At 48.0% G+C, this 17,784-nt stretch overlaps 1 protein-coding gene across 3 annotated transcripts in view; it reads left to right on the plus strand.

The window, feature by feature from the left end:
- PLCB4 (phospholipase C beta 4) overlaps positions 1-17,784 on the plus strand; it is a 569,741-nt gene that overhangs the window by 346,536 nt on the left and 205,421 nt on the right. For all 3 annotated transcript variants that reach the window (XM_089687591.1, XM_089687592.1, XM_089687593.1), the window contains exons 7-8: positions 7,140-7,199; positions 12,420-12,563. In XM_089687591.1, coding sequence (XP_089543717.1) covers positions 7,140-7,199; positions 12,420-12,563 — 204 coding nt within the window. The remainder of the gene's footprint in view (positions 1-7,139; positions 7,200-12,419; positions 12,564-17,784) is intronic.

The raw sequence follows: 17,784 nt of genomic DNA on the forward strand, positions 1-17,784 counted from the left end.
TCCACCACAAGAGACCTTTACTCCAACTGACAACACCTCCAATCTTCTCCTCCCAGAAATGCTCCAAGTATTGCAGGAGAAAAAAAACACACATTGTGTAATAGATTCTGCTCTCTCCTGGCTCCCATCCTACCTGTCACAACGCTCCTTCAGCGTTACCTATAATGCTACCACCTCCCCCTCACTCCCCCTCTCTGTTGAGGTCCCTCAAGGCTCTGTCCTTGGGCCCCTTCTCTTCTCCATCTACACCTCCTCCCTTGGCCAACTCATACACTCTCACGGCTTCAACTACCACCTCTATGCCGATGACACACAAATCTATCTCTCAACCCCCCACCTCACCCCCTCGGTCTCTGCCCGAATCACACACCTGCTGAGCGACATATCAGACCGGATGTCGCTCCACTTCCTTAAATTGAACCTCTCCAAAACCGAGCTCCTAGTCTTCCCCCCAGCCCGGACACCACCCCCCATTGACTTCTCCATCACATCCAACAACGCTACCATCAAACCCGCTCTGCAGGCCAGAGTACTTGGTGTCATTCTGGACTCCAACCTATCCTTCCAGCCCCAAGTCCAATCTTTAACAAACTCGTGCAGACTCCACCTCCGCAACATTGCCAAAATCCACACGTTCCTAACCCCAGAAACCACTAAACAGCTCATCCACTCCCTCATCATATCACAACTCGACTACTGCAACTCCCTCCTCACTGGCCTGCCTCGCCACAGGCTATCCCCACATCAGTCCATCCTGAATACGGCTGCCAGACTCATTCACCTTTCCAACTGCTCCATCTCCGCCACCCCCCTCTGTCAATCCCTCCACTGGCTTCCGATTGCGCAACGGATCAAATTCAAAATCCTAACACTGACGTACAAAGCCGTCCACCATACTGCTCCGAACTACATCACCGACCTAATATCCAAGTACCACCCAACACGCACACTCCGCTCCTCACAAGACCTCCTTCTCTCTAGTTCCCTGGTCTCCTCCTCCCATGCCCGCCTCCAGGACTTCTCCAGGGTGTCACCCATCCTCTGGAACTCCCTACCCCAACCCGTCAGATTATCACCTACTCTCCTCTCCTCTAGGCGCACCCTGAAAACCCATCTCTTCAGGGAAGCCTACCCCACCCCCTGCTAACTTGCCGACCTCTTCCACTCTTCCTACCACTCCATCCCCCACAGCTATCTCCTCCTGTGCCCCCATCCCCTCCCTCCTAGATTGTAAGCTCGAAAGAGCAGGGCCCTCGATCCCCTCATGTTTTGCATTGTATTGGTATTGTTCTGTCACATGTTCTGTCCCCCTTTGTAATGTACAGCGCTGAGTGAACTATCGGCGCTTTATAAATACTGTATAATAATAATAATAATAATACTGCAACACCCAGTTTGCAATACTAACAAAACACCAGGCCACTCACATTGTATAGATTGTAAAAAACCATGTTTTAATTACCTCCCCAGGCATTCAAAACTTCAGTATATCCAGGAACATGGACCAGAAATTTCACAGCTAAGCAGTAGATGACAGTAATCTATTCACCCAGTCTCTGAAAACGCCCTGTGGGAGGGGCTAAATGCATCGACGCACTTTCGGTCTGCCGTCCTGCGCCACTTCCGGTGAGTGGAACGCACGCCGAAGCGCTGCGTTCCAAGCGGCCATCTTGTGACTCAATGAATAGATTACTGTCATCTACTGCTTAGCTGTGGAATTTCTGATATCTTTATTTTCTCTTGGAGCATTCATACCATCTTCCTTTGGGCCTATTATTAACCCACTCGGTGTCGGGACAATTTCGTGCACAGGGCCCCCCCGGACAACCATGTCATTCTCTTCTCTATTTGTCTCTTTTGGTGATGGTGAGGTTTTTCTTCCCTTAACTGTTTTGTCCTATAATTGTTATTTATCCGCGTATTTTACTGCAATAAATGTTTTGTAATTTTTCATTAACAAGCCGCAGTCTGTCCTTTTTTGGATCTGCTTGACCTAGGGGTTCTTTACCGTTGGTTTTTGTCTTTTTTCCCACACCATCACAGTCCCCCTTACATCAAGGTCACCAACACAGTCCCCCCTTACATCAAGGTCGCCATCACAGTCCCCCCTTACATCAGGGTCGCCATCACAGTCCCCCCTTACATCAGGGTCTCCAACACAGTCCCCCCTTACATCAGGGTCGCCATCACAGTCCCCCTTACATCAAGGTCTCCAACACAGTCCCCCCTTACATCAGGGTCGCCATCACAGTCCCCCCTTACATCAGGGTCGCCATCACAGTCCCCCCTTACATCAAGGTCACCATCACAGTCCCTCCTTACATCAAGGTCACCATCACAGTCCCCCCTTACATCAGGTTCGCCATCACAGTCCCCCCTTACATCAGGTTCGCCATCACAGTCCCCCCTTACATCAAGGTCACCATCACAGTCCCCCTTACATCAGGGTCGCCATCACAGTCCCCCCTTACATCAGGGTCGCCATCACAGTCCCCCCTTACATCGGGGTCGCCATCACAGTCCCCCCTTACATCAGGGTCGCCATCACACTCCCCCCTTACATCAAGGTCACCAACACAGACCCACCTTACATCAGGGTCACCATCACAGTCCCCCCTTAAATCAGGGTCGCCATCACAGTCCCCCCTTACATCAAGGTCGCCATCACAGTCCCCCCTTACATCAGGGTCGCCATCACAGTCCCCCCTTACATCAGAGTCGCCATCAAATTCCCCCCCTTACATCAGAGTCGCCATCACAGTCCCCCCCTTATATCAGAGTCGCCATCACAGTCCCCCTTTACATCAGGGTCGCCATCACAGTCCCCCCTTACATCAGAGTCGCCATCACATTCCCCCCCTTACATCAGAGTCGCCATCACATTCCCCCCCCCCTTACATCAGAGTCGCCATCACATTCCCCCCCTTACATCAGAGTCGCCATCACAGTCCCCCTTTACATCGGGGTCGCCATCACAGTTCCCCCTTACATCGGGGTGGCCATCACAGTCCCCCTCACACCCAAGGTTCCCAACAGAGAATGCCTTACATCAGAACCCTTCTCCCCCCTTACATCAATGTCCCCATCAGCGTGCATCTTACATCCAAGATCTGGATAAAATCATAGTGGGCTGCAGTTTAAAGACCCCGACCCAAGGAGTGCACACTACAGGAAATGGAAACAATCGGCCTCAATAAAGAAAATTAAATTATAAGCAAGTGTGAATTATTGGGTTCAGTGGCGTACATACAGGAATTGCAGGGGTCGCAAACGCGACCCGGCCCCATGCTGCAGGGGGTCCGTGCAGCCTCCCTGTATGCCTGCAGGGCAGCATATAGAGGAACCAATGCCCTCCATTTTCCTCCTACAGCCTTTCATAGGCTGCAGGAGAAAAATGGAGGTGATCGGTTCCTCCTGGTGTCAAACTGGTGGCCCTCCAGCTGTTGCCAAACTACAAGTCCCATGAGGCATTGCAATATTGACAGTTACAAGCATGACTCCCAAAGGCAGAGGCATGATGGGACTTGTAGTTTTGCAACAGCTGGAGGGCCACCAGTTTGACACCCCTGCTCTGCATGCTGCCCAGCTGGTAACGCCTCATATCTACCTCCTTCTATGATCAGGCCTCTGTTATTTTTTTTTTCCTGGTCCCCTTCATCCCCCGAAACACTGCCAGGTTCCTTCATCCCCTTTCCCACCGGCTATTGCAGGGGATGCTGTTAGGATAGAGAGCGGGGGAAGGGGCCAGTAAATGTGTTGTTACCAGCCCCTTCCTTGTACTTCCATGCTGATCACTGACTCTGTCCATTCATGGGCAGCACAGTGGCTAAATGGTTAGCACTTCTGCCTGGCAGTACTCGGGTCGTTGGTTCGAATCCCAGCCACGGCACCACCTGCCTGGAGTTTGCATGTTCTCCCTGTGCCTGCGTGGGTTTCCTCCGGGTACTCCGGACCTTAGTTTGTACGCCCCTTGAGGGTTAGGGACTGATGGGAATGTACAATATATATGTAAAGTGCTGCGTAAATTGACGGCGCTATATAAGTACCTGAAATAAAAATAAATTCATAACTGACGTATAGTAAACTGTGTTTGTGAATGTACAGAGCCCATTCATTCATTCGGAAGGAGATCAAGGGCTATGTCTTCAATCTTGTTTCTCGGTCTCAAAGGTGAAACATCAGAAGTCTGTTTAGACCCCCAATATCTCACCAATCTCACCATCTCCTAAAAAATTGTTAAGAAAGAAATCAGAATGGTAAAAAATAAAAATAAAATAACAAAATTAAAAAATGACTCACCAGTGGCGGAACTACTAGTGTACTTAAAAAGGAAGTGCAGCGCTAAAATAAATGCAGATTAATACTTCCAATCCATAAACCAGCCGAACATATGATTGAACATACAATCTCAATATGTTAAAATAAATGTATAAAAATGGTGACAGTCTGTGGTAGGTGATGGTTACAGGAGATGTTAGTGACTTCACGTTCCAGGTGGTGAGGTGATAGAATAGCTAAAATACGCACTCACCAGATGCGTATCTTTATATACGCATATAAACAATAACCAGAGGTCCCCCTCATGGGATGGGATGGATGAGCTGAACCGCTTATAACGGACTCTCCCCCCCTTGGTATTGGTCTGGTCAGTGGTCGTCTCTCTTGGGATAGTACCGAGTACCACCGTGGAAGCCTCTCAGATATACAGCCGGGTGGGTCGCCTTGGACCTGGCATTCTCCTCTAGTAGTGGTGGGCTGATGTCAGCAATATAGGAATTATTTATTATTATTTATTTCAGGTACTTATATAGCGCCGTCAATTTACGCAGCACTTTACATATATATTGTACATTCACATCAGTCCCTAACCCTCAAGGGGCGTACAATCTAAGGTCCCTAACCCTCAAGGGGTGTACAATCTAAGGTCCCTAACTCACATACATATACAAGGGACAATTTAGAGAGAAGCCAATTAACCTACCAGCATGTCTTTGGAATATCTCCTGTGCCATGGAACGTGGGCTCTGGGGATGAATTGTTGGCTCTGGAGGTGCTCGGGCTGTACAGTCTTCTTCCCTGATCACAGAGCTGATTGCATGCCACAAAAAAAAAAAAAGAAAGAAATCAGAATGGTAAAAATAAAAATAAAATAATAAAAATAAAAAATGACTCACCAGTGGCAGAACTACTACAGTTGCAAGAAAAAGTATGTGAACCCCTTGGGATTCCGTGGAGTTTTGCATGAATTGGGCATAAAATGTGCTCTGAACGTCATCTAAGTCACAACAATAGAAGAACACAGTCTGCTGAACATAATACTACACAAACATTAGATGTTGCCATGGTTTAATTGCACATAACATGTAAACATTCACAGTGCAGGGAGGAAAAAGTATGTGAACCTTTGGACTTAATAACTGGTTGACCCTCCTTTGGCAGCAATAACCTCAACCAAACGTTTCCTGTAGTTGCAGATCAGACCTGCACAACGATCTGGAGTCATTTTGGACCACTCCTCTTCACAAAACTGTTTCAGTGTAGCAATATTCTTGGGATGTCTGGTGTGAATTGCTCTCTTAAGGTCATGCCACAGCATTTCAATCGGGTTGAGGTCAGGACTCTGACTGGGCCACTCCAGAAGGCGTATTCTGTGCTGTTGCAGCCATTGTTTTGTTGAATTACTTGTATGCTTTGGGTCATTGTCCTGTTGCATCACCCATCCTCTGTGGAGCTTCAGTTGGCGGACAGATGGTCGTACGTTTTCCTGCAAAATGTCTTGATAAACTCTGGAATTCATTTTCCCATCAATGACAACAATCCGTCCAGGCCCTGAGGCAGCAAAGCAGCCCCAAACCATGATGCTCCCTCCGCCATGTTTTACAGTGGGGATGAGGTTTTGATGTTGGTGTGCTGTGCCTTTTTTTCTCCACACGTAGTGTTGTGTGTTCTTCCCAAACAACTCAATCTTGGTTTCATCTGTCCACAGTATATTTTGCCAGTAGTGCTGTGGAACATCCAAGTGCTCTTTTGCAAACTTCCAACGTGCTGCAATATTCTTTTTGGACAGCAATGGCTTCCTCCGTGGTGTCCTCCCATGTACTCCATTCTTGTATAATGTTTTCCTTATTGTAGATGTGTCAACAAAAATGTTAGCATGTGCCAGAGATTTCTGTAGGTCTTTAGCTGACACTCTGGGATTCTTCTTTACCTCATGCAGCATTCTGCGCTGTGCTCTTGCAGTCATTTTTACAGGACGACCACACCTAGGGAGAGTAGCAACAGTGCTAAACTTTCTCCATTTGTAGACAGTCTGTCTTACCGTGGACACATGAACATCAAGGCTTTTGGAGATACTTTTGTAACCCTTTCCAGCTTCATGCAAGTCAACAATTCTTGATCGTAGGTCTTCTGAGAGCTCTTTTCTGCGAGGCATGGTTCACATCAGACAGTGCTTCTTGAAACCAGTAAACCCAAAACAGGTGCGTGTTTTTTAAGGGCAGGACAGCTGTCAGCAACACATCCAATATCATCACACTGATTGGAGTCAAGGTTGGCTCACTCCTGGCTCCAATTAGCTCTGGGAGAAGTCATTAAGCTAGGGCCTCACATACTTTTTCCTCCCTGCACTGTGAATGTTTACATGTTATGTGCAATTAAACCATGGCAACATCTAATGTTTGTGTAGTATTATGTTCAGCAGACTGTGTTCTTCTATTGTTGTGACTTAGATGACGTTCAGAGCATATTTTATGCCCAATTCATGCAAAACTCCACGTAATCCCAAGGGGTTCACATACTTTTTCTTGCAACTGTAGGGTCGCAGAGGTCTCAGTTGTGACTGGGACCTGGCGCACCACCACTGTGGGGGGGCCCCAGGATGGCAGGAAGAGGACTCACTGCTGAACATGTGAAAGGGCCCCGGGAACAGCGGGAAGGGCCCCGGCCGTGGGTCAGGGAGTCCTTTTTATAGATTCCTGAACCAGGGACTGGAAGATTCTAGTTACACCGATTGGGTTTGTTGTGTTTTATTTTATATCATGTTATAACTTTCCACAACTCTGCATTGATATCACAATTGGCCGAATAGTCTACGCATTTTTGTTCAACTTTTTGTGTAAATTTTTTTTTTCATTTACCAGGAAGGTCAGGTTTTGGAATGCTCCCTGATCAACAGCATACGGTGCGGGGCAGTGCCCAAGGTAAGACCGTCTGACAGAATTCTTTGTATTTTGCACACGGTGATTTCTTTCTGCCTTTCTCGGGATAATTATATTACTTCTAAATTGAAGAGCGCGTCGGGCGTTTGGCTCTCCTGCTATTCTTCTCCCAGCATGTGAAATCCGAGATAAAGTCACTCAGTACCTCTATGGTTAAACTGGAATAATAAGGAGAGGTGGTCCGGCTCCCTGGAAAGTTGATCATTCATCAGGCCTGCAAATGACATCGGAGCACGAGCGACCTTCTATTAATGAGTATGAAATGTCAGATGCGAAATGTCATAGAAAAGCAGAGTATGTATACACTGCACCTGATTACAGCGGCATTAGAAGGAAGCCTTTAAAGTGAACCTGTCATAGGCGAGGCTGGGGCGTCGTGTTGTAGAGCAGAGCAAGACACTACAAAAATCACTTTAGATTTCAGCTGCCGTTGCCGAGTGAGCAACGTTAGAAAATCAGCATCTTCTCTTTATAGAACACCTACCATGAGAGTGATACTTGAACTGCCATTGTTGACCTTCTTCTGAAAATGGCAGTTGCTTGGCTGCATGAGTCACTGACCTGCAACAAGCATGTAGTTAGTGAAGTCATAACTGATTTTTATACTTATTTTAGGTCAGTTACTCAATGAAAGTGTGATGGATGAGAGCACCACAAACCAAGTTAGGGAGATACTTGAACTGCCATTCTTGAACTTTTTCTGTAAATGGCAGTTGCTTGGCTTCATGAGTCACTGACCTGCAACAAGCATGCAGTTAGTGAAGTCAGAACTGGTCTTTACACTTATTTTAGGTCAGTTACTCAATGAAGGTGTGAAGACCAGTTCTGACTTCACTAACTGCATGCTTGTTCCAGCTTAGTGACACAAAGTATTGAAGCCAAGCAACTGCCATTTTCAGAAAAAGGTCAAGAATGGCAGTTCAAGTATCTCCCGAACTTGGCTTGTGGTGCTCTCATCCTGCACACTTTTACTGAGTAGCTGACCTAAAATAAGTGTAAAGGATGGGAGCACCACAAGCCAAGTTCGGGAGATACTTGAACTGCCATTCTTGACCTTTTTCTGTAAATGGCAGTTGCTTGGCTGCATGAGTCACTGATCTGCAACAAGCATGTAGTTAGTGAAGTCAGAACTGATTTTCATACTTCTTTTAGGTCAGTTACTCAATGAAAGTGTGAAGGATGAGAGCACCACAAGCCAAGTTCGGGAGATACTTGAACTGCTATTGTTGACCTTCTTCTGAAAATGGCAGTTGCTTGGCTGCATGAGTCACTGACCTGCAACAAGCATGCAGTTAGTGAAGTCATAACTGATTTTTATACTTATTTTAGGTCAGTTACTCAATGAAAGTGTGAAGAATGAGAGCACCACAAGCCAAGTTCAGGAGATACTTGAACTGCCATTCTTGACCTTTTTCTGAAAATGGCATTTGCTTGGCTTCAATACTTTGTGCTACGGAGCTGGAACAAGCATGTAGTTAGTGAAGTCAGAACTGGTCTTCACACTTATTTTAGGTCAGTTACTCAATGAAAGTGTGAAGGATGAGATGGCCACAAGCCAAGATAGGGAGAGACTTGAACTGCCATCACTGATATTCTTCTGAAAATGACAGTTGTTTGTTTTCAATATTTTGAGAGACTGACCTGGCACAAGCAAGTAGCTAGTGAAGTCAGAACTCCCTACACATATTTGAAATTAGTGACTCAATGCACAGTAATTAAATGGCCCAGTAAAGTGTAATAAACATGATAGTACTGGCAACGCTTTTCACAGACTCACAAATCCCCCTTCATCAGGGATGCTGCACAGCGGAGCTGGGGCTCACTCAGGGGGTTTTTGGAGTAGGGGATGTTCCTCTATTAGAGGTTCAGCAGCCAGGAGACCAGAGGACACCCCCCAGTCTAGGTACCCCCCTGTCAGGGCAGGGCTGTGGAACGGACAGGTAGGCCTAGTGGCAGGGTAATGCACTGGCTGACGACAACCACCACCAACAGACCGAAGTCCCTCAGGGCGCGGAGTCTAAGTCCCAGGCTGCCCTTCACCAGAGCCCCTGATGGTGGGGATGGACTTGACGCAGCCAGGAACCAGGTCGCGGCCCCCGAGACACCCCGGCTGCGGTAATGGCCGCCGCCAATGGCGTGTAGCTGGTGAGAATGACAATAGCGTAGTCAGACAAGCCGGGTCAACAACAACGGGACAAAACAGTACAGAACAGTAGACAGAGAATCACAGGTCACGGGCCGGGTTCAGCAACGGAAGGTCAGATCAAAGGGAAACACAGAGGATGGTCTTAGTCACAAGCCGAGTCAGATACCAGAAGAGTCACGAGCGTATACACAGAGCTGTAGCAACACAAAGACACAAGTGCAAAGAGCATGTGCAGATCCCAGGCTTATATGTACTCAGCCACACCCCTCTGGGGGATGGACCTCAGAGACCTGAAGGCATAAAAGATTCCCATCATGCTCAGCAGAAATCCAAGATGGATGCCAGCACATGGAGTAACATAACCTCTGGGAAAAGGTAGGACCTTGACACCCCCCAGCTCAGCAGTGCAAGAGCCCCGATGAAGGGGGATTTGTGAGCCCCTGAAACGTGTTGGTATTCCCGCTGTTTTCTACAGGATCAGTACATTTTACTGGACAACCTATAGACTTGTGGCCCTCTCATCCTTCACAGTTTGTTTGGATCAGTCACGGGGGCCCATAGGGCTTCCCTCATTGTTAGAGATGCTGCCTCTACAGACTGCCATATCACACTTATCTTGAGGTCAAACACGCCTCCAACACCTTTGTTGTACTAGGTCAGCTACTCAGGGAACATTAAAAGCAAACGGACAGCATGTCAGCCGGACAACTAGCATGTTTTGAGGGATTTTCTCGCACACCCGCTCCGCCATTCAGTAAACATCTTGCATTCTTTTTCAGTGAATGCAAGGCTCTGTATGAATGGAGGAGGAGACAAATGGCTATCATGGTCTCCCTTCTTCCTGAGAGTGTCTTGCATTGATTGAAAAGACTGCAAAATGGTTGCTGGAGATTGAGTGACCCCCTGTGATCTGAGTACTCCGAGATATGGCCGCAAGAGGATGCAGAGCACGCATGGTGCAACGCACAACTTCCCATTGCAATGAATATGTGCATGCTGCTGTACAAGGGAATACGCCAGTTCTTGCCTGAACTTGTGCATGCGCATAGGTGTCCACCCCTGGATGCAGGCAGCCTCTGTGGTTTTACACACGCGCCAGCCTAAACCCTCATATATTGACGCTCCATGCAGGGGTGTCCCTAGGGTTGGTGTCACCCGGTGCGATAACACTTGGTGACACCCCCTCCAACGATTCCCACAGAATGGATCAGATCTGCAGATTGAGTATAATGGATCAGACTCCGATCCATTATGCTCCCTAATCTGCAGATCCGATCCATCCTGCGGGGATCGTCGGCATGCAACCTATATGGGGTGACACCGGACCCACTCCACGAAAAGGTAAGTGGTAAAGAAAGCCGACAATCCCCGCAGGATGGATCAGATCTCTATGGGGCTGTGTGTTTCTATTGATGCACATGGCATAGGGAGACACAACTCCAGTCCTTGCATGCAAGGGTGGCTCCATAGGATTCTGCAAGAGAAAGGAACCACCTTAAAAGAGGAAACCTGGGGGCCGCCATCATGGCACCAGCTACACTGGAACATAGGCAAGGATTCAAAGATAGAGAAGGTGCATCCTCCTAAAAATCCTAGGCTATGGGGCTGTGTGTTTCTATTGATGCACATGGTGTAGGAAGACACAACTCCAGTCCCTGCATGCAAGGGTGGCTCCATAGGATGCTGCAAGAGAAAGGAACCACCTTGAAAGAGGAAACCTGGGGGCCACCATCATGGCACCAGCTAAACTGGAACGTAGGCAAGGATTCAAAGATAACCTAGGATCTTTAGGAGGATGCACCTTCTCTATCTTTGAATCCTTGCCTATGGGTCAGTTTAGTTGGTGCCATGATGGCGGCCCCCAGGTTTCCTCTTTCAAGGTGGTTCCTTTCTCTTACAACATCCTATGGAGCCACCCTTGCATGCAGGGACTGGAGTTGTGTCTCCCTACGCCATGTGCATCAATAGAAACATACAGCCCCATAGCCTAGAATTTTTAGGAGGATCCACCTCTTTCTCTTTGAGGCTGTGTTTTTCTATTGATGCACATGGCAAAGAGAGACACAACTCTAGTCCCTGCATGCAAGGGTGGCTCCATAGGATGCTGCAAGAGAAAGGAACCACCTTGAAAGAGGAAACCTGGGGGCCGCCATCATAGCACCAGCTAAACTGGAACATAGGCAAGGATTCAAAGATAGAGAAGGTGCATCCTCCTAAAAATCCTAGGCTATGGAGCTGTGTGTTTCTATTGATGCACATGGTGTAGGAAGACACAACTCCAGTCCCTGCATGCAAGGGTGGCTCCATAGGATGCTGCAAGAGAAAGGAACAACCTTGAATGCAAAAACCTAGGGGCCGCCATCATGGCACCAACTAAACTGGAACGTAGGCAAGGATTCAAAGATAGCCTAGGATCTTTAGGAGGATGCACCTTCTCTATCTTTGAATCCTTGCCTATGTTCCAGTTTAGTTGGTGCTATGATGGCGGCCCTTAGGTTTTCGCTTTCAAGGTGGTTCCTTTCTCTTGCAGCATCCTATGGAGCCACCCTTGCATGCAGGGACTGGAGTTGTGTCTCCCTACACCATGTGCATCAATAGAAACACACAGCCCCATAGCCTAGAAAATTTAGGAAGATGCACCTTCTCTATGGGGCTGTGTGTTTCTATTGATGCACATGGCGTAGGGAGACACAACTCAAGTCCTTGCATGCAAGGGTGGCTCCATAGGATTCTGCAAGAGAAAGGAACCACCTTGAAAGAGGAAACCTGGGGGCCGCCATCATGGCACCAGCTAAACTGGAACATAGGCAAGGATTCAAAGATAGAGAAGGTGCATCCTCCTAAAAATCAATATACCAGAAGGGAGCTTCCTTTTCCACATTTGACATCTATTATATCCTGTATTTGTGTTTCATTCCGGTGAAGGCACTTTGTTCTCCGTTGATGTTGTCCATGTGTCATCAGCCGTAGCACATGGGCCGTAATTGCTTTTAAGCCGTGTTATTTATTTTCTGAAAGCCCCGGCCATTCATTCCAGCTTTCTCCTCTGGTTGCAGGATCCAAAAATCCTGTCTGCGCTGGAGTCCGCCGGGAAAGCCGAAAGCGATCTGGAAGGGCGGATAGTGTGCGTCTGCTGCGGGACTGACCTGGTGAACATCAACTTCACTTACATGGTAGCAGAGAGCGTGGACGTAGCAAAGGTAAAACTCCATTATATGTTGCTGGTGCTACTACGGCGGGTCTGCCGGCTACCCTCATAAGAACTTATACAGGCCTGGCGAGGAGTAAGTGACGCAACAACAGCAATCCACAAAGGGAGGACAAACACGCCGTGGCAGCGGCAGTCATGAATCATAAATTCAGGTCACGCCAGTAGACGTCCATTTAGTGGGAAATCTCTTTTGAGAGTATAAAGGAATCTGGAGAATACGCTAAATCTAAATTGCGGGGACGGATTTTATGGTTTGCTTACATTGGTCCAGTTTAGACCATTGAGGGACTGCTGTGGACGTGGGGAATCACTGTAGTAGTTGGTGCTACTACAACTACAGTGATATCAGTCTATTGGGTCCTGTCTATGCAAATGTGAAAGGACACCGCACTCCACTAGCTCACTATGTTATGCCTCAACCTCAGGCTGCTCCTGAGCCATGCACTGACGCGTTTCGTCCCATCCCGGAGCTCAAACGGAGTTCCAGCCAATTTTGTCACTTTTAATAAATACACACTCACCTGTCCCATGGTCCAGCAATGTGCCACCCGCGCAGGGGCGGACTGACCATTTGGAAACTCGGGCACTGCCCGAGGGCCCAGGGTCAGTAGGGGCCCCATGAGATGCCCCTGGTACCTTTTTCAGAAGCTTTTTTGAGTTTGGGCAAGGACACAGGGGCCCCATGATCCCCTATTGCCTGGGGGCCCTATGGGTTGTCAGTCCGCCCCTGCACCCGCGCCATCCCTTCTCTCCTTCTCTGCATCTCAACTGTTGGCACCAGCTTGCGGCTTCACAGCCAGGTGCACATGTGCAAGTCGTGCTGCGCGTCCTGATTGGTCTGGCAGTCTTATCGGACCTGTGAAGTGTCCCACAAGAATGCAGGAGGAAGGAGTGGACAGAACTTCCAACTCACTTTGTCAAGGGTGAACTGAGCTGGAAGTGGCAGCGGTTTCCTGTCAACACCAGGTACCTGCTCCCCCCCTCCCAAAAGGTGCCAAATATGGCGGGGGGGGGGGTAGGAGGAGGCAAACAAGCAAAGCTTCCACTTTTGAGTGGAACTCCACTTTAATTTATAGAGCTAACTGGGTGCTGGCTGCCCATCTGCATAGTAACCAAAGAACGGTCACATGCAGATTGGACAAGACGATCTGTGATTGGAGAAGGAGGAAAGACTGGGCAGTGATATCACAATCTCCACCTCATCCAATCAGAGAATGTCTTGCATTCATTGATAAATGTGGGCACTACTACAGTGATAGCATCAGTACTGGTCCTGTGCGGAGGGGCCGCCCTTCTGCATAGTAACCACAAGGGGTCACTTACTGACTGGACAAGAAGATCTCTGATTGGACAAGATGAAGAGGCAGGGTAATGATGTCACAATTTCCACCTCATCCAATCAGAGAATTCCTTGTATTCATCGATAAATGTACTTCTGTGGACTTGAAGAATCACTGTAGCTGTGGACACTACTGCAGTGATAGAGTCAGGCTACTAGTCCTGAACCGAGTGGCAATTCTTCTGCATAGTGACCACAGGGGGTCACTTTCTCTCTGATTAGACAAGGTGGAGAGGTGGGGCAGTGATGTCACAGTTTCCACGTCTTCCAATCAGAGAATAACTTGCATTCACTGAAAAAATTACCTATGAGATTGCTGTGGATGTGGAGAATCACAGTAGTGGCTATCGGGAGTAGAAAATGTCCCGGAATCGGTTGTAAAGAGTAAACAATGCCCCATCGTTGGTGTCATTGGGAGAAATTGTGCCCCAACATTGGTAGGAATTGTGTCCCAAAATTGGTGTCAATGGTAGGAGTTGTGCCCCATCATTGGTGTCATTGGTCCCCATTGTTGGTGTCATTGGTAGGAATTGTGCCCCATCATTGGCAAGAATTGTGCCCCAATTGTTGGTGTCATTGGGAGGAATTGTGCCCTTTCATTGGTGTCAGTGAATGAAATAGTGCCCCATGTGCCAAATAAAAGCAAGCAAAGGGCTGCATCCGGGCCCCAAGCTGCAGTTTAGAGACCTCTGATCTACAGACACCTCTTTCCTGCATAGGTAGTCTTTTTGTAATTAACAGGGGTTTTTTAAAGGGCTGTTAACTAATCCTTTAAATAAACTAAAAACCAAAAAAAAAAAAAACAGCTTTCTTATTTTGGGCCTCTCATGTCCCCTAATTCAGGTATTTTATATCTATTATGCAGTGATTTTGGTAGGGTACCTTTTAGAGCTTGCTCTTTGTATGGCCATTGTAAGCCGGTCCTATCTGATGGGAAACATTGAGTTTCTGTAGCTCTCATCCTCAGCTCTGTATTGTCACCTAGTGGGGAATGTGGATCCATCAATTATCATTGCTTTTCAGTATTTGGAGCTTACATATAAACCTTCGTATGTGTTAGTCCAGCCATTCTCAACTTTTTAACTCCGGAGAAACCCTTAAAATAATTTTTCATATCTCAGGGAAGCCCTAATAAATAGTAAATTACACGATCAGTAAATTGTAGATATAATAATGAATAAAATATGTGATAGCCAAAGAAGAAATAATAATAGCTAGCACAATATAGGTACTCATAGATTATTGGTTGGTAGAGAAGGGCCACCCAGAACAATGAAGGATTTCGGACCGTTGAGATAATTCAAGACAGAGCTTCCATCAGAAATCTGCCAACTTCCACGAGGCTGCCAAGACAGAGCTGCCATCAGAAATCTGCCAACTTCCACAGGGTTACCAAGACAGAGCTGCCATCAGAAATCTGCCAACCTCCACAGGGCTACCAAGACAGAACTGCCATCAGAAATCTGCCATATTCCACGGGGCTGCCAAGACAGAGCTGCCATCGGAAATCTGCCAACTTCCATGGGGCTGCCAAGACAGTGCTGCCATCAGAAATCTGCCAACTTCCATGGGGCTTCCAAGACAGAGCTGCCATCAGAAATTTGCCAACTTCCACGAGGCTGCCAAGACAGAGCTGCCATCGGAAATCTGCCAACTTCCACAGGGCTACCAAGACAGAGCTGCCATCGGAAATTTGCCAACTTTCACAGGGCTACCAAGACAGAGCTGCCATCGGAAATCTGCCAACTTCCACAGGGCTACCAAGACAGAGCTTCCATCAGAAATCTGCCAACTTCCACAGGGCTACCTAGACAGAGCTGCCATCAGAAATCTGCCATATTCCATGGGGCTGCCAAGACAGAGCTGCCATCAGAATTCTGCCAACTTCCACGGGGCTACCAAGACAGAGCTGCCATCAGAAATCTGCCAACTTCCACAAGGCTACCAAGACAGAGCTGTCATCAGAAATCTGCCAACTTCCACAAGGCTGCCAAAACAGAGCTGCCATCAGAAATCTGCTAACTTCCACGAGGCTGCCAAGACAGAGCTACCTTCAGAAATCTGACAACTTCCACGAGGCTGCCAAGACAGAGCTGCCATCAGAAATCTGCCAACTTCCATGGGGCTACCAAGACAGAGCTGCCATCACAAATCTGCTAACTTCCACGAGGCTGCCAAGACAGAGCTGCCATCAGAAATCTGCCAACTTCCACAGGGCTACCTAGACAGAGCTGCCATCAGAAATCTGCCATATTCCACGGGGCTGCCAAGACAGAGCTGCCATCGGAAATCTGCCAACTTCCATGGGGCTGCCAAGACAGAGTTGCCATCAGAAATCTGCCAACTTCCACGAGGCTGCCAAGACAGAGCTGACAACTTCCACGGGGCTGCCAAGACAGAGCTGCCATCAGAAATCTGCTAACTTCCACGAGGCTGCCAAGACAGAGCTGCTATCGGAAATCTGCCATCTTCCACGGGGCTGCCAAGACAGAGCTGTCATCGGAAATCTGCCATCTTCCACGAGGCTGCCAAGACAGAGCTGCCATCAGAAATCTGCCATATTCCACGGGGCTGCCAAGACAGAGCTGCCATCGGAAATCTGCCAACTTCCATAGGGCTGCCAAGACAGAGCTGACAACTTCCACGGGGCTGCCAAGACAGAGCTGACAACTTCCACGGGGCTGCCAAGACAGAGCTGCCATCAGAAATCTGCCTACTTCCACGAGGCTGCCAAGACAGAGCTGCCATCAGAAATCTGCCATCTTCCACGGGGCTGCCAAGACAGAGCTGTCATCGGAAATCTGCCATCTTCCACGAGGCTGCCAAGACAGAGCTGCCATCGGAAATCTGCCAATGTCCACGGGGCTACCAAGACAGAGCTGCCATCAGAAATCTGCCAACTTCCACGAGGCTGCCAAGACAGAGCTGCCATTGGAAATCTGCTAACTTCCACGGGGCTGCCAAGACAGAGCTGCCATTGGAAATCTGCTAACTTCCACGGGGCTGCCAAGACAGAGCTGCCATCAGAAATCTGACCTGTGGCATTACAGTGTCTTCCATGTAATAAAGATAGACACGTCATATGAGACTGCCATGTTAGAGATGGCTGCCCTGCTACAGGGGGCTGTAATATCACCACTGGAAAACAACCTTTAATCCTCACCTTTTGGAGTGGGCCCAGATACTTAGCAACATTCAGACCTTGGTAGCAGTGGAAAGGTGGACTCACATGGACCTGTTGGCGAGCATTTACAGTGCATTCATAAAGTATTCGGCTTTTGCAAACTCCAAGTAGGCTTTCATGAGAGGCTTCCGTCTAGCCACTCAGCCATGAAACCCAGATCAGTGGAGGGCTGCAGTGATGATTGTCCTTCTGGAACTTTGTCCCATCTCCACACAGGATCTCTGGAGCTCAGAGTGACCACCGGGTTCTTGGTCGCCTTTCTTTTTAAGGCCCTTCTCCCCCGATTGCTCAGTTTGGCCGTGCAACCAACTCTTGGAAGAGTCCTGGTTGTGCCAATTTTCTTCCATTTGAGAATTATGGAGGCCACTGTGCTCTTGGGAACCTTCAGTGTTTTTTGTGTAGCCTTCCCCAGATCGGTGCCTTGCAGTAATCATGTGTTTGAGCTCTGCAGGCGGTTACTTTGACCTCATGGCTTTTGCTGTGATACAGTTTTTATTGTCAGCTGTAAAGCCTTTTAGCCCTCATGCACACTTGACATTTTGATAACGCTGGTAACAAAAACTGGTTAAAAAAGTGAGTTTTTCAGCTTTTTGTAGCGTTTTTGCTTTAGCGTTTAGCGGTGTTTTGCCGCGATTAGCAGCGTTTGTCCTGCATTTTTTCATATTTGCATTTTTTAGAAGGTTCTTT

This window comes from Staurois parvus, unplaced genomic scaffold (assembly GCF_062004578.1).
Source record: "Staurois parvus isolate SC_StPar_1 unplaced genomic scaffold, SC_StPar_1.0 ptg000431l, whole genome shotgun sequence".
NCBI classification, from domain to species: Eukaryota; Metazoa; Chordata; class Amphibia; order Anura; family Ranidae; genus Staurois; species Staurois parvus.